The 26,463-nt window shown below is 41.0% G+C and overlaps 1 protein-coding gene across 3 annotated transcripts in view; it reads left to right on the top strand.

Moving 5' to 3' along the window:
- The window catches only part of GALNT18 (polypeptide N-acetylgalactosaminyltransferase 18), a 459,245-nt gene that overhangs the window by 208,598 nt on the left and 224,184 nt on the right, over positions 1-26,463 (top strand). For all 3 annotated transcript variants that reach the window (XM_061610414.1, XM_061610415.1, XM_061610416.1), the window contains exon 2: positions 6,630-6,822. In XM_061610414.1, coding sequence (XP_061466398.1) covers positions 6,630-6,822 — 193 coding nt within the window. The remainder of the gene's footprint in view (positions 1-6,629; positions 6,823-26,463) is intronic.

Raw genomic sequence — 26,463 nt, 5'->3', positions numbered from 1 at the left:
AGCGGGGGCAGTGCAAGAGATCGAGCAAGTGACCCTGCCGCCAAAGTATGAAGAATTCAAAGATGTGTTTGATGAAAAAGAGGCAGAGACTTTACCCCCCCACCGCCCTTACGACTGTGCAATTGACCTAGTGCCAGGAGCCAGCATCCCATCAGGGAGAATCTACTCTCTCACAGAGAATGAGAGGGAGGCCCTGAAGGAATTCCTGGATAAAAACCTGAGGCGAGGATTCATACGCCCCTCACAATCCCCTGCTGGAGCGCCACTATTGTTTGTGAAAAAGAAGGGGGGGGAACTCAGACCCTGTAACGACTATCGCGCATTGAACCAGATCACCATCCCCAACAGCTACCCGCTGCCCCTGATCTCAGAGTTGCTGGACCGACTGCGCTCTGCAAAAATCTTCACGAAGTTGGATTTGAGAGGAGCGTACAATCTGATCAGAATGAAGGAGGGAGATGAATGGAAAACAGGATTCTTGACCGCTTACGGACAGTATGAATACCTGGTCATGCCGTTCGGGCTTTGTGGAAGTCCAGGAATTTTTCAAAAATTCATGAACGACGTGTTTAGAGACTTGTTGGACACGTATGTAATCTGTTACTTAGATGATATCCTGGTGTTCTCAAAGAACCAGGAAGACCACGACCAGCATGTGAAGACGGTGTTGAAGAGACTGAGAGAAAATCACCTGTATGCTAAATTAGAGAAATGTGGATTTGACCTCAAGTCTCTAGACTTCCTTGGATATCGAATCTCAGCAGAAGGCATGGAGATGGACCCAGGGAAAGTAAGCTGCATATTGGACTGGGGCCAACCTGTCACCAAAAAGGATGTACAACGGTTTTTGGGGTTTGCCAATTATTACAGAAAGTTCATTCCAGGGTTTTCCAAATTAACAGCTCCTCTGACTGACTGTTTAAGGGGGAAGAAGAAGTTTCAATGGACAGAGAACGCCACCGAGGCCTTTGAGGAGCTGAAGAGAAGGTTTGCTACTGAGCCCATTCTGCGCTTTGCTGATCCGAACCGCCCTTTCGTAGTGGAAGCAGATGCTTCAGATTTTGCCATCGGGGGGGTCCTGCTACAATTAGACCAAGAAGGGAAGGAGCTGCACCCCTGTGCGTACTTCTCTCTGAAGTTAAAGCCTGCAGAGAAGAACTACACAGTTTGGGAGAAGGAGCTGCTGGCCATCAAGGACTCTTTTGAAAACTGGAGACAATACCTAGAGGGGACCTCTCATCAAATTGAAGTGCGCTCCGACCACAAGAATCTTGAAAGCCTCCAAACAGCCAGAAAGCTGAACCAGAGACAGACAAGATGGTCCCAGTTCTTCACTAGGTTTAACTTCCAGATTACTTACCATGCCCAAGCCAAAAACCAGAGAGCGGATGCCTTATCCAGACAGCCACAATACAAAGAAAGTGAATCCGAGGACCAGCCTCAGTACGTAATCCCGCCAGAGAAATTAACGTTGGGAGTATGCCAGCCTTCATGGGAAGAGGAACTCAAAAAGGCACAACAAGAAGATGCAGACATGCTAAAATATCAGCAGGACTGTTACAACCGTTGCCTGTCCCACACGAACCCTGGAAGGACCTCTCCATGGATTTTATAACTGATCTACCCAAGTCCCAAGGAATGACAGCCATCTTAGTAGTGGTGGATCTACTTACCAAAATGGCACACTTTCTTCCTTGTGCAGGGGCCTTAGAGGCTAAAGAAACGGCCAAGTTATTCATCAAAGAAGTCTACCGGCTGCATGGATTGCCAAACAGCGTAGTCTCAGACCGAGGAACTCAGTTCACAGCCAAATTTTGGAGAGCAATGTGGAAACAGTTGCAGACGGAATTAAAACTCTCCTCCGCCCATCACCCCCAGACAGATGGGCAGACGGAACGCTTGAACGCCGTTTTGGAAAAATATTTACGAAGTTATGTGTCCTATCAACAGACTGACTGGGTATCATATTTGCATTTTGCAGAGTTCACCTACAACAATTCTCTGCACTCCAGCACTCAACAAACCCCGTTCTTCGCTAATTATGGATTCCATCCTAAAGTCTTTCCAAGCAGCTCAGAAGGAATGCTGGTACCGGCAGCTGAGAACTTCCTTAAGGAATTGCAAGCGGCGCAACAGACACTGAAACAGCAGTCAAACGAAGCCAAAACGGAGTACAAGCGAGTTGCTGACCTGCACAGGAAGGAGGGCCCCCCCCCTTCAACCGGGAGACCAGGTATGGCTGTCCACCCGCTTCCTCCAGATGCCGGGCAAATGTAGAAAATTACAAGACAAGAGGGTGGGTCCTTTCGAAATAGAAACTCAAATCAATCCCGTGGCATACCGACTGAAGCTGCCTGACACATTTAAAATACATCCTGTGTTCCATCGATCCCTCTTAATGAAAGCCGCCCCTCCCAGTGAGTTACGGCCGGAGGAACCTCCCGGAGCTCCACTCCTGGTAAATGAGCAGCTTGAGTTTGAAGTTGAGGAGATCTTAGATTCCAGGATCAGACGCCACAAGCTGCAGTACTTGATTCACTGGAAAGGCTATGGGGTGGCTGACAGATCATGGGAAGATGCAGCTGATGTGCATGCTCCAGAATTGGTAAAACTTTTCCATCAACGTTTTCCCCACCGTCCCAAGCCAGACAAGGGGAGGGGGGCACAGCCTGGGAGGGGGGATGGTTTCGGAAGGCAAAGCTGGGGTCCCAATCCCGGGGAGCTGGATCCCGGAGAGTTGGGAGAAGAGTATTCGGATGGATGGCAGAGGGAAGGGGGAGGAACTTCCCCCCTTTGGAGCGAAGACGAAACAGAGGAACTGCCAGTGATAAGGTCGCTTAGCAATGGGGAGCCTGAGCCCTCCCTGGACATTCTCACGCCTCCCCCTCTTTCAGGCTCAGAGCAAGAGGGGAAAGAGGGAGGGCTGCTCACAGCCGAAAAGCGGGGAGGCAGTTTACCATCAGCCCCTCCCCTATCCCCCATCCTGGAATCGGAAACTTCAGAAGAGGAGGGGGTGATGCTTCCCCCCTCACCGCGCACACGCAGACAGCTGAAAAGACAGGAGAGAAGGGGGGGAAGGCGGGCAGTACCTGAGGGGCAGTTAAGGAGGAGCGAAAGATTGCGCGCCCGTTTGGCCCCTTCTTAAAGAACAGGCGGGAAGAAGTCCCTTGCTCTGTCAACTTTCTCCCAATGCCGCAGGACCTGTATCCCTATATTGCTTCATGAGAAAACGCAGTCTTTGTTTGGACATTACCCTAATAAAACACGAATTAACTATAGCCGTTGGTCTGGTTCCTGAGTCACATCCTGGGCCTGACAGTAGTGGGACTTCCGGGAAGGGTGACTTCGCTTGTGCCTGCTTTTGAGATGGGCTCCCGCCTCAGAAGAAGCTTATTCAGATATAAATCAGTCAGAACATTTTTTTTTTGACTGATGAAATTTCTCCCGGGCAGGGAGAAACGTAGAGATCAACCTGAAAAGCCTGTTTTTGTTGGGAGGACTGGATTTCATTAATTTATGTGAAAAGGTCCAGCCAGCAATGCCGGACGGACTTCCGAACAAGCTCTATCTGATTAATGCAACACGTTTATCTTTTCTTCAAAGAGAAAACGGACTAACAGGCAAGTATCTTTCTTTCTATTTTTTTTTTACTTGGTTTAAATTGTTGCAGCAAAAAGAGATTTGTCAAATGAATCAGCTTTAAAGAACTTCTGGGTGAGCTATAACTCTTCTCTGTTATTCACGAAATTAACAGCTTATCTCTGTTTCTATTGCAAAAAGCTGTCCTGGAAGTGCATTCTAAAGATATAAACAGAAGAGGGATTTCTATTCCGAGGAACATTATATTGTCTGGGACTATTCTCTTTTTGGTCTATTTTATTTTGACGAATCTGCTTCTTCACGACGCCACTAACTGTTTTGATGCTGGGAACTAAATTTGTTTTGTATTCTTGAACATAGAGAGATAAGGCAGGCTGCTCTGTTTATACTGTGATGTCATCAAGCCTGGAATATTAACCCAATTGTTGCTGAAATAAGAAGTGGTTCTTCTTTATTTTTGTTTTGTTTTGTTTTCGTGGTTTTAAAAATGGCAATCAAGAAAGTGGCTGAGAATCTGGAAGTAATTATGTTTCAGAAAATAATGGATGAGATTGAGATAACGAAACAAACCCTGCGACAGGGCAGTAAGGAGCTGAAAATTGAACTGAGCAAAATGACGCAGGAGCTTAAAGAAACAGGGGATCCTGTGAGAGAGGAGAATGAGATCAGAGATGAGAAAAGAAAAAATAAAGGGAAGATACAAGCCCTGGAGATTGGAACAAATGTGGAATTGGAAAAAGATCTGGAGTTTATGGATATTAGAAATAAAATCTACTGTTTGGAATTTAACGTTATCTCTGAAGAAATTAATGAAGATATTAGAGATAAAGTTATCAATGACTTGGATAATTTTCTGGACTGGAATGACGTGATGGAGCTTGATATAGAGAAAACCTATGGAATTAACTGCAGCCATGTGACAATGGAAAAACTCTCAAGAGATGAGCCAGTGCATTTTGTAAAAAAGAAGAACACAGATATGACTTTACAACAATATTTCAGCAACTTATTCAGAATCGATGGCAAGAAAATATTTGGGATAGAGGAAATTCCCATCAGACTCTTATTATATGACTATGGCTATGACAGCAAGATTATTATGGAATACTGATAATGGAAGATTGGACACTGAAATTACTGGACTTAACAGGACTACTGAAGATGGAAGATGGAATTAATATGGATAATGGAATAATGGCTATTGAAATGATTGGACTTAACAGATTTGATGAGATGGATTAATCGATATGTTTATTTGGACTATGGTTATGACAATAAGATTATTATTATTATTAACGAGATGGATTAATCGACATGTTTATTTGGAGAAAAATTGATAGATATATTTCTTAAAGAATTGAAATCTCTTTTGCCTTTTTGTGGAAAGAATAAAGTAATGTCTATGAGATTTGATGATTAATTAAGATAACCACTGGAGGAAAGTGATTTTATAATATAATTTAAGAGACAGGATTGTTATATATTGTAGACCTATAACTGATCTGCGACAAATGGGAAGTCAACATTTTATTTTTTTGTTTAATCATTTTTTTTTTTTGTCTTTGAATGTTTTATGATTTTGTTTTGTTTGTTTTATGGAAATTTGAATAAAAATTATTGTAAAAAAAAAGATAGATAGACCTCAGTAGAGAGGCCTCCAACTGAGATAGATGGGTCTCAGTAATAATAATTTATTATATTTCCTTGTCTGTTAGCTCAAGGAAGGTAACTATTCACTCTTAATCTCCAAGATCACCTTGTGGGAACTGCTTATTCATTTTGATTACCATTGATATCATGTCACAGAAATGGGCACAATGGGTTCCAAGCATCAGTACATCAGTCTGTCTTTTCAAAACAAAAATGTACCTCATTTTTTGAACATTGGTTAAAGTTCTTGGAGGGGGCCATCATCCACACTTAAGAGGATCCAGAGAATTGCTTGAATGCTAAATGTTTCATGCTGTAAAGAAATATTAGGTAACCTCTGCCATATGCTAGAATAAAAAGAGGTTGTGCTAACATCCTCAGATTGTCAGGTAATGGTCCTAGAGGATTTCGGTGTCTACAGATTTATGGGGTGTTTTTGGATACATTTATTAAAAATTTACTGGTGCTGTAAATATTTCCCATTTTAAACTGGTGTTCTAACAGTTCCTTTTTTTCTTTTTCTTTTTTGTGATAATACTCACTGGTACACAGTTTACCTCTTTTTTTGCTGCCCATGACAGCTGTTTTGTAGTGGCACCCATGGCAGTTTCATCATGATATGAGTATCCATAGCTCTTTTTTTTTCATTTCAAAAACAGCAGTGTGTACTAGTAACCTTGTATTCATAGGGAGTAAGCTTTCAGGACTACTCTTAAAATAAAGGAACTACAACACTGTATACATTCCCCTACAATTATTGCCACAAATAAGTGCTTGATACACAGGATACAGACTGCATTTAAAATATTTTGTACCACCTTTCAGTATAACGTTTTCAAGATGGGATGCAAGCATCTTTCTTTTTTAAAAAAGTCACAAAAATAAATTTAAATAAATAATAACAGCATTTCACAGCAACAGTGTGAATGCGTTGAACTTCTGAAAGCTGTGGAGCATCAGTAGATGAGCACTGTGAAAACATAGGTGGCACCTTTGCAGGCATTTGTGGCAGTTCAGTTTTTTAAGATTGAAGTTCAAGGCTGTGCACACCAAACAATCAGTTCACGTGCTAAACCTGGCGTTGTTTTGAGCCAGAATTTGGCTCTTGTAAAAGACAGATCAGATGATAAATTGACCTGCTGAGTTATGTCATGTTTTTATAGAGTAAAGATCTGGGCCCATTGCATGGCTGCTGACTATTTATTAAAGCCTTTATACAGCCAGCCTGGGACAGTTCTGCCTTTAGTCAAGCTTGGGTTGACTTTGTGAAATGTAAAAGTAGCAGTGTGAAAACATCTAATTTTGCCCCAACATTGAGTATTACCTTGTATAAAAGTTCTAATTGTATTTTTCTTTAACAGAATGTTGTTATTTTACAGAAGCACCACTGAAACCAGAAGAAAATCCTGCAGAGGCTTTCACTGATTCATCTCTCTTTGCTCACTGGGGTCAGGACCTGAGCCCTGAGAACAGACGTATTGCCCTTAAGCAGTTCCAGTATTATGGCTACAATGCTTACCTGAGTGATCGCCTCCCTCTAGATAGATCGCTTCCTGACTTGAGACCAAATGGGTAAGGAGTATCTTCTGATGGGCGTAATGTATGTTGCCTTAGAAGACTTTTAAAACTGCAAAGTAATCAATTTTTGAACACTTTAAATGTTTTAAATATAATAGGTATGATTCAGACAAAATTGAGCGCTTTCAAGGACAATTGATTTTATTGGGAGAATTAAGTATGCACTTAAATATGTTGCACCAATAAAAATTGAACTGAAAAGTGTTTAATGTTGGCTATGTCATGACCGTGGCCTTCAGAGGTCTGATCTCAATAATTGCCCCTAATGAAATGGATGTTTTGTATCCCATAAGCATTTCTTTTGGAGTGGTGTTCTTCACATATACATAGTGGAGTAGTTGTATGATTACTGCTATGCTCAGTATCATGTAAAGCTTCTTTTGTTGTTATATCTTCTCCTTCCTCATGTTTCTCAAACTTGATTGTGCAGGCACCTCATAGTCCAAATGACTGACAAAAAAGAAAGCTTTCATTGGGATGTCACAATAAACTATAGTTTTTACATGTTTAATGATGAAGCTATGCAAATCTTAAGCTTGCATGCTTCCCCTTCACCTCTCTTCCTCCAGTGCAACCACAAGAAGGATAGAAGGTTTTGCTTCTGTGATTAACTGCAGTTTATGTTCATCTGAACCTGATAAACTATGATTAATCTACAGTACGTTTTGTTTCAAACAAGCCAACTTTAGACTATGGTTATGATGCCAGCTTGTTTCAAGAAACCATAGTTAAGATTAGAAGAGTTTGGGGGTCTAACATAATATTGAACTTCAGATAATCGCCTTTGTAACTTCCTAGAGAAGTGTGTGTGTGTGTGTGTGGGGTATGTATGTGAGCCTGAAACCTGCCTTGTGTCATTTATATAACAAATAATGGTTTATCATCACTTTGCAATGCAGCCAAAATTTTCCATGTTTCCCCTATGGGCCAGTGTAGCAGATCCTCTTTCCTTTGAGATGGAATTCCATAAATGGGGAAATCTACTACCAAAAAGCCATTCTTCTGCAAATAGCCAGTTTAACCTCAGATAGTGGTGGCTGACCCCCGAGATCTTTTCTCTAGAAGCAAGTTAGAGCTTTAAAGGTTAATAATACCATCACTTTTCCCTTTACCCAGAAGCTAGAACCTTTGTTGTTCAAATCTGCTTTACATATAAGTTTAAAATGATCTTATCCCATCAGATGGGACTCTTCTTCATTGTTAAAGCTTGTTCATCACAGCAACCTCGGGATCCACTCCATCAAATACTACTGTTGCAATGATGAAAGGAATATAGCTTTATTCAACAGCCATGCATGGTGACTGCTGTCTCAGAGCTCAGAGCAAAGCAGAACTATCAAAGTAGGTTAGATTGGATGAAAAGACAAGACAAGATGTTTGAACATGTATTTTAGTTTAAGTCTATTTAAAAGCATGATTACGAACTCCTTATGATATGTCTCCTTTTTTAAATTGTAAATTAACTTAGGAAAAATCTTCTAGAGTTAACAAGACATTTTTGCTTTTTCTAACCCGGCGGTAAAATCCAATGCTAAAGGGCGAGGCAGCAGAGGTCTCCCTATGTTTATCTCTGTGGATGCCGGTAGAGGCTCAACAGTTGAATTTTAACTGTCCACAATATGTGCAGGTCGTGAGGTTGGAGGGAAATTGTATAGGCTCCCTCATTTGTATTAATGTTTATTTCCCCCCATCCATTGCCAGGTTGTCAGACATACTATCTCATGTGGGGCGGCAATTTCCCTACTGGGGCCTGATTTTGTGTGGTGATTTCAATGCTAGGTTGGGAGACGCAGGGCTGATGCCTGAGGCCTCATCGAATCAGGGTCCTTATTTTTTTGTCCTCCTAGCTGATAGGGTATCTCAGGATTCTCGGTCCAATAAGCAGGGCCGGAGATTGGTGGAGCTCCTCCAATTACACCAGTTAGAATGCCTACACGGCTCAGGGGTGGATTTGTCTAAAGGAGCCTACACATATATGACTAACAGAGGAGCCAGTGTAATAGATTTTGTTTTCGTGTCTGGTGTCCTACTGCCGGGGGTCCTCAGGTTTGAAGTGGCTAATAGGGTGGAAAGTGACCATTTCCCCCTTTTGTTGTATATGAAGCTTTTGCACCCTATCCCCTCTCCTCCTGTGTCAATCTGGGAGGGAACTCAGGCTTTGGAGCGGAGACTTCGTCGGTCTGCCGCTCTGCATTTGTCTGTGTCGCACTTCCTGGCCTGTGAGCCCCTCCGAACTCTTAGACAAGGTGTTCTGGACTCTGTGGATGATGTCATGGATTTATATCAATCAATTATATCTCATGTAAGACCCCTGTTAATTCAGAAAAAACACTTGGCAATTTCACGGCCCCAGGGTAATAGTTGGTTTGATCTTGAATGTAAAAGAAGATGTTTGATGAACTATGCCCGGTGCACAATTAGAAATCCGGCCAACTTCTCCTACGACCTCTTAGTGCCTCTAAGATCAGCATATAAGGCTTTGTTAAAACAAAAAAAGGTCAGTTATGCTAGATCCCAGTGGCAACATCTAGCCCAAATGGTGGCCGAAAGAAAAGAATGTCAATTCTGGGAGCTGGTGGCCAAAGGGATGCAAACAAATAAATCATTAGCACCTTGTCAGATCTCTGCTAAAGACTGGCAAGCCCATTTTTCTAAGCTATACTCGTCCCCTTCTGTAAATCATAATCCTTGCCCTACAATACAGGAGTTAGATTTACCCCTCTGGCCCCCGGTCACGCCCATTCAAATTAAAGCACTTATTTTGGCCCTTAGGTTGGGCAAGGTGCCGGGAGAGGATATGGTGCCCCCTGAAGTCTTAAAAAACTTCACGGACTGGTGGGCCCCTGTCCTGGCCAGGCTGTTCACGCAAATAAATAATACAGGCACGTTTCCGGAGGGATGGAACCAGAGCATTGTCATTCCAGTCTACAAAAAGGGGCCGAGGCATGATCCTAATAACTACCGCCCTCCCTCCCTGCTAGACATTGGTGCGACACTTTATGCCAAATATCTCCTGCTTAAACTGGAAGAGTGGGAAGAGGCTAATCAAGTCATCTTTCCCGAACAAGCTGGTTTTCGGAAAGGGCAAAGTACAATCGATCACTGTCTATCCCTTTTTTTCTTAGCCAGACAGAGTGTGAATGGCCCCATGAAACATCTATACGTCGCTTTTGTCGATCTAGTGGCTGCTTTTGATTCCATAGATAGGTCATTGTTGTGGGCAAAATTGGCAAAAACTAACATCGACAGGCGTCTCTTGTTTCTTATAAAAGAACTACATTCCAATACCAGTGCTAGAGTAAGGGTTGGTATCTCAGGCTCACTATCAGACCTTTTTGACGTTGGGAAGGGGGTGAAACAGGGGTGCCTTTTAGCGCCATCTTTCTTTAATCTCTACCTTAACGACATAGTAACTGAACTATCAAATCCGGATTCTTTCCCTCCTTCTCTGGGAGCTAGGAAAGTATCTATGCTTCTCTGTGCGGACGACATGATCTTATTATCCATCACCCGCATGGGCCTAAGGAGACTTTTGGAAAGACTTAACGTTTATTGTGCCAAAGAAAATCTCAAAATTAATCATGCAAAAACAAAGGTCATGGTGTTTGGCAAAAGGCACCTTAACCTTAGGTGGTCTGTTGGGGGACACCAAATTGACCAATGTCGTGTTTTCAAGTATCTGGGTTTGCACATTGTGGACAATCTCTCTTGGAAGAAATATATTGAGTTTTCTAAAGTGGTTGCTCTTAGATCATGTGGAGCTACACTCAATTTTTATCGTACAGCAGGGGGTAAACTTATCATCCTGGCACTGAAAATCAGAGTAAGGTGTTAGCTCAGATCCTTTATGGTGCAGCTGTTTGGGGTTGGGAGAATTCCCACCTACACATTTTAGAGACTATCCAAAATAATTTCCTGAAAAAACGATTGTCACTGCCTGTAGGTACACGAGCGGCTTTATTCCGTGCCGAGGTGGGCTTCCCGCCAGTCAGAGCCCGAATTCATCTTGCTCTACTTAACTACTGGAGAAATGTTAAAGATGCCCCAGCCAAGTTAATACTGAAAGCCTGTGTGGAAAGGGCCTCTGCCGATAACTTCTGGTCCTCCAGACTAGCCAATATTTACCAACTATGTCACATATCTCAGCCGGCCACCATTAATCCTTCTACCGGTGTGCAGCTGAGAGAGGCAATATTTCAACATTGTGCTTGGCTAGATAGACTGGTAATAATCAACTCCAAATTCTCTAAATGGTTTGGAGTCTTTAAACATGATCATCTTAGAGCACGGTACTTGGCCCAGCCTTTAACGATAAATCTGAGGCAAGAATTCATTCTCAGATTTCAAACGATGCTGAACGCGATCCTAACTGGCCGTTACAACCGGGTTCCTTGGGGTCAGCGGTTGTGCATTTGCGGTGATCCGGTGGTTGAAGATTTGCACCATTACTTGTTAGAATGTACTTTATACTCCCATCCACTGTCTAAATTTTTGAATGGTTTGCTGCCAAGCCAGGGTGTGGCGTGGGGTCTCCATAGTATCTCCTTTCTCCTGTCGGACACAGACCCCTCAATCACATACAGAGTTGCCCTTTTCGCCGCCAAAGCTGCAAGCAAAGCATGTAGCAGAGCTGGAGTCCAATTGTCGGGAGGTTACTTAGGGTGAGAATATATGGACCGTTGACAGGACAGTCTGGGACAAGTGTTTTAGGACCCTCCATATTGGTTTTAGAATCTGTATAGGATTTTAGCTTCAGATGATATGTGTCTGTTTTAAACTTTTGTATAACCTGTGTTTATATGGTGTGACATGCGATGGCCTATGGCTAAGCAATAAAGTTATACTACTGCCAGAATGTAGGCCTGTCTTGTTTTATTTTCCATATGAAATGATGCTCCTCAAGGATTTTATTTCAGTTTTTTATAGCTTTAAGTATAAACATTTAAAATTGTGTTTGAGTGAGAGAATGAACATTATTGTAGCTAGGAAATTTTTATTACAATTGGGTTTTTTTTTTTTTTTTAAATCCCAGCTAGAAATGTTTTTGGCTTTAGTTTTCATAGTAACATAAACCTGAGTTATCTCAGTGAAAGTGCTGTTTAGTGAAGAACTGTGTACACCAATCTAGGTGGGCCAATCTGTCAGGTTTCCATGTGCACCCCCTTTTGGATCACAATCCATGATTACAAAAGATGCTCTGAGAACAATTTCACTACTGGATGGCAATCACTTGTGTAGAACTCAGCAGGTGGCCAGTGAGGTTTAAAAGATCTCAGATCTTTTCGTGTGTTCCTGTTTAGAGTTTCACTATGCTACAATTTTTGCAATTTTAAGATTGCATTGACTTTTAATAACTTTAAGATCCGTATATTTCTTCAACAAAAGTGAGAGTGAATATGTTTTATTATGAAAAGGTTAAATGTAATGATATTCCAGAGAGTGGGGCATGGAGACACTGAGATGATACCTGAATCCTGGGTTAGGATAGTGGAAATAAGGATGACTTCTAGTGGATTAATCAAAGCCATGATCATTTTTGAAATGTTTTTGAGATTGGTTTGCTAGAACTGAACTATTCTACCTGAGAAATGCATTTGGCAGGGTTCTTTCAAAAACAAGCTTGCATTTTTTTCCATTCATGTTACCCCTTCTGCTGAGCCATGTGATGTAGGCTGATATTGTATTATTCACAAGAGCTGCTTGATTCCAGAAATCCTGTGGAAAATTGCACTTGTTTCAATTTATCACACTGACTACATTCGGATACAATTATAAACTGTGGCTTATCATTACTTGAGGGAACATTAGGCTCATGCAATCCCTGCACCTCCTCCTCTTTTGTCAAGGAGAAGATCTTTCACTTCCATTTTTAATTAAATGAAGTTTAGTGTTATGTCTGAACCCTATGTTTTGGTTAATCTTAATTACAGTTTATTGAAACATGACAGATTCATAAACCAAAGTTCAACTACTAAAGTTCAATCACTAAACCATAGACTAACTACAGTTTGCAGGGATAAAAATGAAAGCAAAGCTTCCAGTGTTCTTGCAGGAGAAAGAAAGGAGGAACTGATGATCCAGCTGATGGTGATGATAAACCATCATTTATTGTTATGTCAAAATGCAGCCATTGTGTGAATTATCTCTAATATTTCATGCAATTTTACAAAGAGTAAATACAGACACAGCTCTCTCTTCCCCTGTGTTTCTTAGTCTACTTCTCTGGTTCCAGAATGTCGCTGATGAACTGCCTACTGTCTTAATTATGCCTTTCCCATCTGTTATCTAGAACTATGCTGTACTCAGTGAGCAAGGAACACAATGGATTGAGTATGAGCTTTGGTACACCTGACAATAGCTTGAAGAAATGCCAGCCTCCTTCTGTTTATGAAATGGGATGTCAGCTTGACTGCATTACTTTAACTTTTTGCAGCTCCACACAGGGAGCACATTGTGTAAAAAACTGCAAATCGTCTAGTCTTCATTCTGAAGAAAATGTTGCTTAAGTGTTAGGCTAATAAGGGGAACACAGAATCTACATGGGACCAGATGCACAATTACACTCTCACTTCAGCTGGACACTAACTTTTCTCCCCGATCCAGTTCCCCTCTGTATGTCTGTGAAGCAGAGATAATATTCTCTGCTAATGGAAAGTGGGGGGAAATGGGTAAAGGGAATGGAAGAGAGGATGAGGTAAATGGTAGATTCTCAGAGAAGATGTATGGAACAAAGAGACCAGTAAACAGTGACTTTTTCTGCCACAGAAGCATGGTTCTCACTGATGAAATGGAACATTTTGTATGAAAAAGCTACCGCTAAGCAAACTAAAATAGCTGTCTGCTCCGCTAGGACCTGCTTCATGTACTTCTTGGCTAGAATAGCATCCAGGAGGCTCTGATTTTTCTCTCTCCTCAGAAAATCCAAAATCTGCAATCCAAAATTTATGCATACAATTCAAACAATTTTTCTCTGATTGGAAATTAAGATAATTTTTTTAGCTAAAAGATGGAGCCTGGGTACAGAAGATTTAATCTAGCCAACTCGCTTCTGGCAAAAACGGTTTAAGTGCCCTCAGGCCAGGCAAGTCACCAGAAGGCCATTGTAGGAAGAAAGAAACCTAGTGTTGTGGAGATGTTAGATAGGAGCACTCAGGAGTAAAGATGGATGCCCTTGAAAGCTGCAATTCTAAACACACTTACTAAGCCCCATAGAACTCAATAGGACTTACTTCTGAGTAAATATAGTTTCAATTGTGCTGTTGGTAAAGCTTGACTAGGGATCCTCTGCAAAGATGTCCATAACCCAGCAGGGTTGGCAACCTTGAGGCTGGAATGCCCTGCCCCTACATTTTAACATGGCCGCTCAAAATTTCTTTACAGACTGCAGATTTGACCCTTCACTTCAGAAAGAGGTCTGAGAAATGAGTAAGAGTAAGAAGATTCTCTACTCTTTTCTGTCTCCCATGTGGGCTGCTATAAACTCACTTTGACAGCCAACTCAATTCCAGTGAATAATAATCGACAGAGAGAAAATACACATGGTTTTGTCTACCTTCACAGGCAACAACAACAATTGCAGCCACACTGCCCAGTATGTGAATTCTCTTTTACCACTATTGAGCAAGAAACAAACAACAAGGTGCATTATCAGTGGGTTTAGGGGGGTTGAGTGGAGCACATGGAACCACTGTTATTGCTTCTGTGGATGAAAGGGAGTGAGGACAAAGGTAAATGAAATGCAAACAGAAAAGAAAAACAAAAGACAGTGATGATTTCCTAAATGCAATAACAAACCAACCACAACAAGATTTCTATGAGTAAGAAAGAAAACTTAGCATCGCACAACCAGTCAGGGTTCCTAACTAAAACTAAAAAAAAAATCCTGATAGCCAGACAGCCAAGGTCATTGAAATCCCCATGCAACACAACTTGACTTGGGGGCTTCAGTTAGTGCAGAATGCTGAGGCATGATTGCTGACATGAGTGAGGCCCTATCAACACATAATACCTCTGCTCTGAAATCTGCACTGGTTGCTGATTTGCTACCAAGCCAAGTTCAAGGTGTGTTTTCCATGTTACGGGTTCCACATAGTACTTGTTCTGCTTTTGTAAGAAATCAGTCCCTTAGTGTGGCAGCACCTACACTTTGGAACTCCCTGCCTATTGACATTAGCAGGTGCCTTCATTGTACTCTTTCTGGCACCTGCTAAAAACATTTTTGTTTAGGCAAGTCTATCCAGGTATGTAGAAGCTGTTATGTTTTTATCTGTTTTTAACTCATTGTTGGTGTTATTATTTTGAATATTTTTTAAAACCTGTCTTTAACTGTTTTTGCCAATAATTTATTGTTTTAATTTCCTCTGTAAACTGCTTTGAGATTATAACAAAGTTGTATATAAATGTTGTATTAAAATACATAAATAAATTTTGGATTCACTGTGGCCCTTGAGTCTCTTCCCACTTTTACGAACAAAGGAATCTGCCTTATACTGACTCAGGCCATTTGGTACCATCTAGCTTAGTACTGATGACATGGACTAGCTTTGGCTCTCCAGGATTCCAAGCAATAGTCTTTTCCAGAAATTGAATTTTGGACCTTTGCATGCAAAACATATACCCTACCACTAAGCTACAACCCTTCCCCTGTTTAAAGAAATGTTCTTTTCAATTAACTAATGAATGCACATCATTACTGCCTTTTCAATCACAGCCATGACTTCACTTATTGGCTACAAACCTGAAAGGGCGAGATTAGAGCAGCCAGCTCATTTAGCTGAATTTGCAGGGGGGGACAGCTGACGTTTTGGTGTATATCTTGGGAACTAGACCACCCAAAAATATATTTTTTAAATGAAAGCTGAGAGTCTGGAGATTAAAGTGACTCACCCGGAGAGCACCCCAAAAATCCGGAGTCTCCAGGCGAAAACTGGAGACCTGGCAACCCTATCTTGTCTCCATATCAGTATGTGGTAGAGATACTGCTACTTGAGTGGGGTGAGGTTATCTATTAGAAAAATGGATGTAGGCCACATAGCCTTCAGAAAACTGCTTTGTTTGTAAATAAAGATCCCTATAAGATGGTGGGGCATTGCTTCAGGGGAGATAAGTAGACTTTGTGGTGGTTACCCTTTTGTTTTTATTAAAGAAATAGAGGGGCTCCCGGACTGTGTTCTGTGGACCACCAGTGATCCATGACATGTCCGTATTAAATATTAATATTGGTTTTAATTGTATTTTACTGCTTCTTATATTTCTTATATTGTGTTTGATTGTATTACAATTTGAATTTATAAGAAATAAAAGAAGCAATAAAATGCAGTTAGAAATCATACAGGGCCTAGTACAGTACATTGCAATTGTTATAATAGGCAGCAACCTCATTGAGCCATCTGCCAGGACATCAGCAGTTGTGGCCTATGGGGCAAAAAAGGGTTGGGAACCTCTGAAACATGTTATCATTCCTGTTTAGACAAGTCTATCCAGGTATGTTGAACCTGTTATAGATATACCTATATAATTCATGTCAAGGATAAATTGTGTAGGAATGGGCGTCGGTGTTACCCATTACTAGCTATGTCACAGGCATTATCATAGCCTGGTAAACCCGACAGCCATAGCCAACTGCAATGGATCCAAAAGGTTTGGCCCTCTACAGCACTGGCATGTGGCTTCCAGAAGGTTACCTGTGATGGAATAAGGCCCTGGTGCTGAAAATGCTTTCTTCCACCCGTACATTAAACTCCCAATATCGTAGCATTTTATTAGGAACCAGTAGCTTACCAAAATGTCTACACTGAATATCAATATTAAAAGGATATCTTTTAAAAACAATAATCCATTTTAATAAATTCATTTTGCTACGGTCCAGTTGTGTATTTGTGTGCCAACATTGCATTGTTCTTATTCTACCTGCTTTCGAATAGCTGTTATTTGATCAGAAGTATTTTGATCAGAAGTATTTTGATCGTGGATGTCAATATTTACTGATAAAAAGTGTGGTTGTAGTGGTTAAGGTGTTGGACTACGACCTGGGAGACCAGTGTTCGAATCCCCACACAGCCATGAAGCTCACTGGGTGACCTTGGGCCAGTCACCGCCTCTCAGCCTCAGAGGACGGCAATGGTAAACCCCCTCAGAATATCGCTTACCATGAAAACCCTGTTCATAGGGTCGCCAGAAGTCGGGATCAACTTGAAGGCAGTCCAAGCTAACGTATGTTGAATAAATCTGGTTTGTTTGTAGACAAATGTGTGAGATAAAGTGAGACAAATATCAAAGGCAGAAACAGCATATAAGAGAGTGATCTGGGTTTGTGGTCTGGTAGTATTTAACTAATTTCAAAATGTGGAAGAAATGACAGAACTATTAGCTGTACTCAGTTTGACCGAGTACAGCTTCTAAAGATTCGTTCCGCAATAATCTGAAAAAAGAGTGATGCACAAACAAGTAAAGCAAAATGTATCTATTTATTTGTACATGTATATATTTTCAACTGAGGACAGAAACTGACAGCAAAGAAATAATGAGCCCTTGAAATACTGTAGTTATTAACCCCCCCTCTCTCAGAGATTCTGCTACTCTTTCTTAAAAATGAGGGATAAAAGTCCACCTATGATGTTGTTTATTTTATTTATTTATTTATTTCATTCAATTTATATACCGCCCATAGCAAAATAGCTCTCAGGGCGGTGAACAACAAGAGTAAAATACAGTACATCATAATGATAAAATCACAAAAACATATACTAGACACAAATAGGAAAACAAAACATCACTAAACTAAAGACGAAATACATTAAAAAATTGAAAATTATAGAATTAAAATAGTGAAAATGGTTAAAATGCCTGGGAGCATTAAAAGGTCTTTACCTGGCGCCGAAAAGATAGTAATGTAGGCGCCAGGCGTACCTCTTCAGGGAGGCTATTCCACAGCTCGGGGGCCACCACAGAAAAGGCCCTAGATCTAGTAACCACCCTCCGGGCTTCATGATGGGTTGGTACCCGGAGGAGGGTCTTAGATGCAGAACGAAGTGAGCGGGTAGGTTCATAGCGAGAGAGGCGTTCCACAAGGTATTGCGGTCCTGCGCCGTGTAAGGCTTTATAGGTCAAAACCAGCACCTTGAATCTGGCCCGGAAACAGATAGGTAGCCAGTGTAGACGAGCCAGAACAGGAGTTATGTGCGAAGACCGACTGGTCCTCGTCAATAGTCTAGCTGCCGCGTTCTGCACTAGCTGAAGCTTCCGGACTGTTTTCAAGGGCAGCCCAACGTAGAGCGCATTACAGTAACCCAATCTCGAAGTTACCAGAGCATGAACAACTGAGGCGAGGTCATCACCATCCAGATAGGGGCGTAGTTGGGCTACCAAACGGAGATGGTAAAATGCATTCCGTGCCACCGAGGCCACTTGAGCCTCGAGAGACAAGGAAGGGTCAAAAAGAACCCCCAGACTACGAACCTGTTCTTTCAGGGGGAGTGTAACCCCATCCAGAACAGGATAAACATCCACCATCTGAGCGGGGAAGGCGTTCACCAACAGTGTCTCGGTCTTGTCTGGATTGAGTCTCAGTTTATTAGCTCTCATCCAGTCCATTATCGCGGACTGTTGTTATCTCTAGACATACTTATGCTTTCCACTTTCTGAACATCGCCTGCTGCTTTGAATATGTTCCTTCCCCTGCTCCCTCAAGAAGTGTTCCTGTAACTTTAACAGCAATTTGCAGACAGAAAAAGGGCCATTCATGGAATAACATTTTTCTTCACGTGAAGCACTCAGATTTTCTTGGTTATGCAGTTATATTCAAGAAATGTAATTTGCAAGTATGAGTAATTATTGATATGTGCAACAGTCATTCCTGTATGGCTGTGATGTGAAACAACCAATTTCTAGCCAAACACTGAGAAAGAAATGGCTGCTTTCGGTATTAACAATTTCACAGTCCACACATTACATGTATCTGCATGAATGTATACCTGGAAGAGAATGGGTCTCTTAGGATGGGCAAAAAATGTTTTATGTAAACTAGCTGGTAGTCTTTCCTATAACAAGGTTTCAAAAATCAAAGAACCATAAAATTAGGGTGAAACACAGAAGAGTGTCTCATTCAACCTTTTTCTATGGACAAATTGTTTTTACTTAAACTGTTCCCAGTCGATGCCTGTACAATCTCTTCTTTAGAAGCTCAAGGAAAGGAAATAGTACAACTGGGCATTGTATTTTATTATCAGCCATTTTTCCTGGGAGGAAGCAGTATTTGTATATTCAACCAAAACTTGCTTTGCTGCATCTTATGTTTTACAATGACCCAGCTACATCATTCTCCTTCTCCTTCATAGCATCCTTTTAAATACTTTAAAATTCTGTCAAGTTTCCTAATAATAATCTGTAACATCTAAATGCTCCCAATTCCTTTGGTCTTTCTGCATATATCAGATGTCCTTTTGTTCATCTTCTTTGAAATTTAAGCTGTTTATATCTTTCTTAACATGCATTATAAAATGTACATAATACAGTTTAGTAGAGGGTTAAATAGTGCTAAGTAGAGAAGTTTTTCTTGCGCAGGATTGTAGCTAATATGTGTTGTTTGCTTAGAAAGTATAGACAATGGCAATATAGACTCTCCAGCTGTGACTTGCATTTTGCCAGAGTTCCCTGTTATGTCTGATCTGATTCTGATTTATTACCTTGGGTTGTTAACTATTGCTAAGCCACAATGGCCCGGTTTGAACAATCATATCCCAACCTAGCAAACCAAGATACAAATTAGCCTTTTGCAGGAGCAAACAGGTCCTTCACTCCTCTCTTTCCATGCCCTATGATTAATCAGGAAGTTTCTATTTAACCATTGTTTCCTGTTTTGTCTAAACTGGGAAACTGTAGGTACTTCGGAGCAACCCCGGTTTTGTTGTTGTTATATGCCTTCAAGTTGATTACGACTTATGGCGACCCTATGAATCAGTGACCTACAATAGCATCTGTTATAAATCACCCTGTTCAGATCTTGTAAGTTCAGGTCTGTGGCTTCCTTTATGGAATCAGTCCATCTCTTGTTTGGTCTTCCTCTTTTTCTACTCCCTTCTGTTTTTCCCAGCATTGTCTATTCTAGTGAATCATGTATTGTCATTCTGTGTCCAAAGTATGATAACCTCAGTTTCATCATTTTAGTTTCTAATAATAGTTCTGGTTTAATTTGTTCTAACACCCAATTATCGGTCTTTTTCGCAGTCCATGGTATCCACAAAGCTCTCCTCCAACACCACATTTCAAATGAATTTATTTTTCTCTTCTTTTTTCACTGTCCAACTTTCACATCCATACGTAGAGATAAGCAATACCACGGTCTGAATGATCCTGACTTTAGTGTTCGGTGATACATCTTTGCATTTGAGGACCTTTTCTAGTTCTCTCATAGTTGCCCTCCCCAGTCCTAGCCTTCTTCTGATTTGTTGACTATTGTCTCCATTTTGGTTAATGACTGTGCCATGGTATGGATAATCCTTGACAAGTTCAATGTTTTCATTGTCAACTTTAAAGTTACATAAATCTTCTGTTGTCATTACTTTAGTCTTCTCGACGTTCAGCTGTAGTCCTACTTTTGTGCTTTCCTCTTTAACTTTCATCAACATTTGTTTCGAACCATTACTGGTTTCTGCTAGTAATATGGTGTTGTCTGCATATCTTAAATTATTGATATTTCTCCCTCCAATTTTCACGCCTCCTTCATCTTGGTCCAGTCCCGCTTTCTATATGATATGTTCTGCGTATAGATTAAACAAATAGGGTGGCAAAATACACCCGTCTCACACCCCTTCCAATTGGGAACCAATCGGTTTCTCCATATTCTATCCTTACAGTAGCCTGTTGTCCAGAGTATAGGTTGTGCATCAGGACAATCAGATGCTGTGGCAACCCCATTTCTTTTAAACTATTCCATAGTTTTTCATGATCTACACAGTCAATAATCTATAAAGCACCTGGTGATTTTCTTCTGGAATTCCTTGATCCGTTCCATTATACAACATATGTTTGCAATATGATCTCTGGCGCCTCTTCCCTTTTCTAAATCCAGCTTGGACATCTGGCATTTCTCGCTCCATATATGGTCAGAGCCTTTGTTGTGGAATCTTGAGCATTACTTTACTTGCATGGGATATTAAGGCAATAGTTCGATAATTACTGCATTCCCTGGGATTCCCTTTCTTTGGAACTGGGATGTATATTGAACACTGTGGGCCATTGTTTTCTCTTCCATATTTGTTGACAAATTTTCATCAAAATTCGAACAGATTCTGTTCCTGGTGATTTGTTTTTTCCAACTATTTTAAGAGCAGCTTTCACCTCGCATTCTAAAATTTCTGATTCTTCATCATATGGTTCCTCCATGAATGAATCTGTCATCCTTGCATCTCTTTTATAGAGTTCTTCAGTGTTTGCTTCCATCTTCCTTTTAATTTATCTCAGTCAGTCAGTGTGTTGCCCTGTTGATTATTCAACATCCCTACTCTTGGTTTAAATTCCCTATAATTTCTCTAGTCTTTTGGTATAGGGCTCTTGTTCTACCCTTTTTGTTGTCCGCTTCCATTTCTATAACTATTGTAATAGCTCTCTTTGTCTCTACGTACTAGTTTCTGTATTATTGTATTTAGGATTCTGACCGTGTTTCTGTCTCCTTTTGCTTTTGCTTTCCTTCTCTCTTTAACCATTTTAAGAGTTTCTTCAGTCATCCATTGAGGTCTCTCTCTTTTTAACTAGAGGTACCGTCTTTTTGCATTTTTCCCTGATAATGTCTCTGACTTCACTCCATAATTCTTCTTCTTCTTTAAACTAAGTTTAAAGCCTCAAACCTGTTCCTTATTTGATCTTTATTTTCTTCTGGGATGTTATTTAGATTGTATTTTGGCATTATGATTACTTTGTTTGTCTTCTTTAGTTTTACTCTGATTTTCGGTATTACCAATTCATGATCTGTACTGCAGTCTGCTCGTGGTCTTGTTTTTGCAGAAAGTATGGAACTTCTCCATCTTCTGCTACCAATTATATAATCAATTTGATGCCTATATTGACCATTTGGTGATGTCCACGTGTACAGTCATCTTTTCGGTTGCTCAAAAAATGTGTTTGCAAGAAACAAATTATTGGCTTCACAGAATTCAGAAAGTCTTTCTCCTGCATTTCTACTTCCAAAACCCCATTTCCCCACAATTCCTAGTTCTTCTCTGTTCCCTACTTTTGTATTCCAGTCCCCATGATTATTAGCACATCTTGTTTTGGAGTGTGAACAATTTCTTCCTGTACTTCTGTGTAAAATCTCTCCAATTCCTCTTCTTCTGCATTTGCCGTTGGAGCATAGACTTGGATGATGGTTATGCTAATAGATTTCCAGTTAAATCTCATTGATATCACTCACTTAGACCTTGCATTATAGCTCCTAGTTGCTTTTGCTACATCACTTCTCACTATTAAAGCAACACTATTTCTTCTTGATTTCTCATTTCCTGAATAAAATATTTTGAAGTTGCCTGATAGAAAATGTCCCATTCCCATCTATTTTAATTCACTCACGCCAAATATTGTGATGTTGATGTGTTCCATTTTTTGCTTGACAATTTCTATCTTTCCAAGGTTCATGCTTCTTACATTCCATGTTGCTGTTGTGTACATTGTAGAACTCTGGACTCTCCTTTTGCATCTTTGCGCATCATCCTCTGGGCTTCCTTTTGGCTTTGACCCAGTTGCGTCATTAGTCACAGTGCTACTCGTACTTGTCCATTGTTCTTTCTCTGTAGCTTGATGAGTGTCATCTGACTTGGGGGTCTCATTTTGCAGCACTATCTCATGTTGCATTTTGGGTACTCTGTTCACAGGGTTTTCATGGTAAGAGGTGGTTTACCATTGCCTCCCTCTGAGTCTGGATGCATCTTAGCTTTGACCATTCCACCTTGGGTGACCCTGCTAGGAGTCAAGCCTCTTGATCTAGACTCCTAATGGCATTGCTCTCAGCTTCTTCAACCCTCCCAATCCCCCTCACCACGTTAAGGTGTGCATCCTAGAGGGGGCAAACCAGGTATTAAATTATTATTTAAAATATGGAAACTATGTTGAGCTCTCCATGTTTTGATGCCCATCAGTACTTAAGTTCTGGTTCAGCCTTTTATAGTAGATATGTAGGCCAAGTCAACGTATGAGTTCCATGGGACTTGCTCCCAAGAAAATATACATGTATGAATTTATCATATAATTGAGGGCTAAACTAAATGGAATTCATATAATTAGCAATTTCATGAATGGCCTTTTAGTAACTCAGTCTATCGCTGTTGAGCCCCAACTCTCCAAGGAGGATCAGGGAGGGGAGTCGGTCGAGCCCCAGCTTCCCCAGATAGAGCAGGGGGAAGAATCAGAGGTAGATGAGGCTTTCGAGGACAATGATGGAGGGGGTGCAGTTGACATTCTGCCAGTTCCCACAGACAGTCCTCCCGCCAAACCAGACCTTGCTCCGCCTACAGACGCCCCAATGGAGCCGTTGGGGGATGACCTGGCGTGTGCGCCAACTCCACTCTCCCAGGTCTCCCCACCTGGCACTTCAAATGCTTCCCTGCCTCCTGAAGCTGAGCTGACACCTATGGAGACTGTACTGTCAGATGAGCCAGCAGAGGCTCGCCCCCCTTCTCCCCACACAAGACGCTGCGAGAAGCGGGTCAGCCAGAAGTTGGCATTTTCGAGGAGTCAGAGATTACGAGCGAAGACCTTCCCTGCTTAATAATAATAAATAATAAAATTTTATTTCTTAGTCGCCTATCTGTCCGAACTAACGGACACTCTAGGCGACTTACAATAATATAATGCAATATACAAAGCATAAATAAAGGCAGTGCCCTCCTGATTGGGTGCTGAGTCAACTTTCTTCACATGCTGCAAAGTATGCCTAGGTAGCTTAGGTAGGGATAGTAGTGAGTTAGCATAGTTAAGTCTATGAAGGGAACTGCTTTTGATGTAACCATTACTCTAATAAAACAAGAATTAATTCCAGTCTCACATCTGTCTCGTGTTTCGCACTCTGGGCAGGGCAATCGCTGTCTGTCCATCTATGTATCTGCGTGTCTTTTTCTATGTTATTTAAAAACAATTAAAGTTACTATACAAACATATATCAGCTGAAACACAATCATGAAGAAAAATATAGTAAAGAATCAGTGGATATCAAGAGCTCTACAATAAAGGGGGGAATGAAAGATTTTATCTATAAAACTATTCAATAATTTATAAACATAGGAACCATATTATGAGAAACATTTGTAAATCATTTATGAGCCATCTTTCAATAAAGCATGAATAGCTTGTGAAAAGTAAATAGCAGGGGAGAGGGACCCAGTCCATCTCTGGCCCTTGGGCAGGGGTCTTAATTCTTTTGTTTTTCAGGCCCCGATACAGATTACGGCCTTCGCAACTTGCTGTTTGAATTGTAAGAAAAGCTTCCATTGGTGTTACAAAGAACTTTTTTTCCAATGCAAAGAGCAGCTTTGCCCTGCCCTTTTAAAAGCAATCAACACAAGTGCTTATTGTGGGAATGACAACTCATCTAGTTTTGCCTTGAGATTCACCAGTATGGAGGTTTATGCTGAAATGTAAATGGAAAAATATCAGTCTCTTAGCGTTGTGAGTGATGTTATACAGTGATTAGTCAATCTTGAGTGTATTCTTCTTCCTCCTTTTAAAAATGTATTGAGTCCGACACAATGTTGTATACAAAACAGGCAGACAGAATCCCTTCTCAGAAGGTTTTCAAGCTTGTACCTTGTTATTCCTATGCAAGTCCTGCTGATCATGGAGCATACTTGCCTCTACAAGATGCTCCGAGATTGGAGGGTATACCTGTTCTGGTGCTTTCACTTCCCCGCTTCAAGTCCAACCTTCAATTATAGTTAGGGTTATAGGCTCTGTAGAAGTGGCTTTTACATAATGGTAGCTCTGAATCCATCCTCAAGTCTGGATTGGCCAGCTGCTCTGAAGGCAGAGGACCAGAGCTGCAGGTGATAGATGCCAAGAAACTGTGAACAGGGTCAAGTCACAATTACCAGTTGGGTAGAGATGAGAGGAAATGGCAAGTTTGATCCTCTGATTATCTGCTGCTGGGAGTGTAGTGAGACAATTTTCAGTGGGTGGGCAGAGACAAAAATTGGGGGAGACAGAAGGGTTGGGGCATCGGTCACTACAAAAGATGTTTCTGCAGGGAGGAAAATGTTTTCTTAGGTAAGGACAAAAATAAACCCCAATTTATGCATTTTAATTAGGGACTATGATTTGCAAAGTTTACAAAAAAGCAAATCAAATAAAAATACAATATTTTCCACATGCAAAATAGTTATGTAAACTAAATAACAGTGACTAGAAAGTCATCCCACTATAATGATCTGAGCTGTTTATAAAGTCTAATGCTCCAAACTTGCAGAGGAACAGTTCACTAAAAAATCCTTCAAATGTGTTACTTTCAAAAGCCAAGATTACCATGTACCATGCTGAAGGGCCCAATGAACTGCATCCTAGAGTATTGAAGGAACTGGCTGAAGAACTCTTGGAACCACTGTCTGTTATATTTGTGAGATCGTGGAGGATGGGTGAAGTATCGGATGACTGAAGGAGGTCTAATGTTGTCCCCATCTTCAAAAAGGGCAAAAAGGAGGAACCTGGGAACTACAGGCCAGTCAGCCTGACACGAATCCCTGGGAAAATTCTGGAGTAGATTATAAAGCAATCATTCTGTAAGCACATTGAAAACAATGCAGTGATTACTGGAAGCCAACATGGATTTATAAAAAAAAAATACAGCCAGACTAATCTTATCTCATTTTTTTATCAGGTAACCTCCTTGGTAGACTGTGGGAATGCTGTGGACATAATATATCTCAATTTCAGCAAAGCTTTTGACAGAGTGCCTCATGTTCTGATTAGCAAGCTAACTAAATGTGGGCTGGATGGAACAACTATCAGGTGGATCCACAGTTGGCTACAGAATCGTATTCAAAGAGTGCTTATCAATGGTTCCTTCTCAAAGTGAGGTTATGAGTGGGGTACCGCAGGGCTCAGTCCTGGGCCCAGTACTCTTCAACATTTTTATTAATGACTTGGATCAGGAGGTGCATGGAATGCTTATTAAATTTGCAGATGACAAAAAATTTCAAGGGATAGCTAGTACCCTGAAGGACAGAAACAAATTCAAAGTAATCTTGATAGGCTGGAGTATTGGGCTGAAAACAACAGAATGAAATTTAACAGGGATAAGTGCAAAGTTCTACACCTAGGAAAAAGAAAGCAAGTGCATAGTTATAAGATGGGGAAAACTTGCTCAGCAATACTTCATGCGAGAAGGATCTTGACATTGTTGATCACAAGGTGAATATGGGCCAACAGTGCAATGTGGCTGCAAAAAGGCAAAATGCTATTTTAGGCTGCATTAACAGAAGAGGTTCAGAGGAGGGCAACAAGGATAATGAGGGGACTGGAAACAAAGCTCTATGAGGAGAGACTGAAAGAACTGGACATGTTTAGCCTGGAGAAGAGAAGACTGAGGGGAGATATGATAGCACTCTTCAAGTACATGAAAGGTTGTCACATAGAGGTGGGCCGGGATCTCTTCTCGAT

This window comes from Rhineura floridana, chromosome 2 (genome assembly GCF_030035675.1).
Source record: "Rhineura floridana isolate rRhiFlo1 chromosome 2, rRhiFlo1.hap2, whole genome shotgun sequence".
NCBI lineage: Eukaryota > Metazoa > Chordata > Lepidosauria > Squamata > Rhineuridae > Rhineura > Rhineura floridana.
The sequence above is the reverse complement of the archived record's forward strand: the minus strand, read 5'-3'. Positions and strand labels throughout refer to the sequence as shown.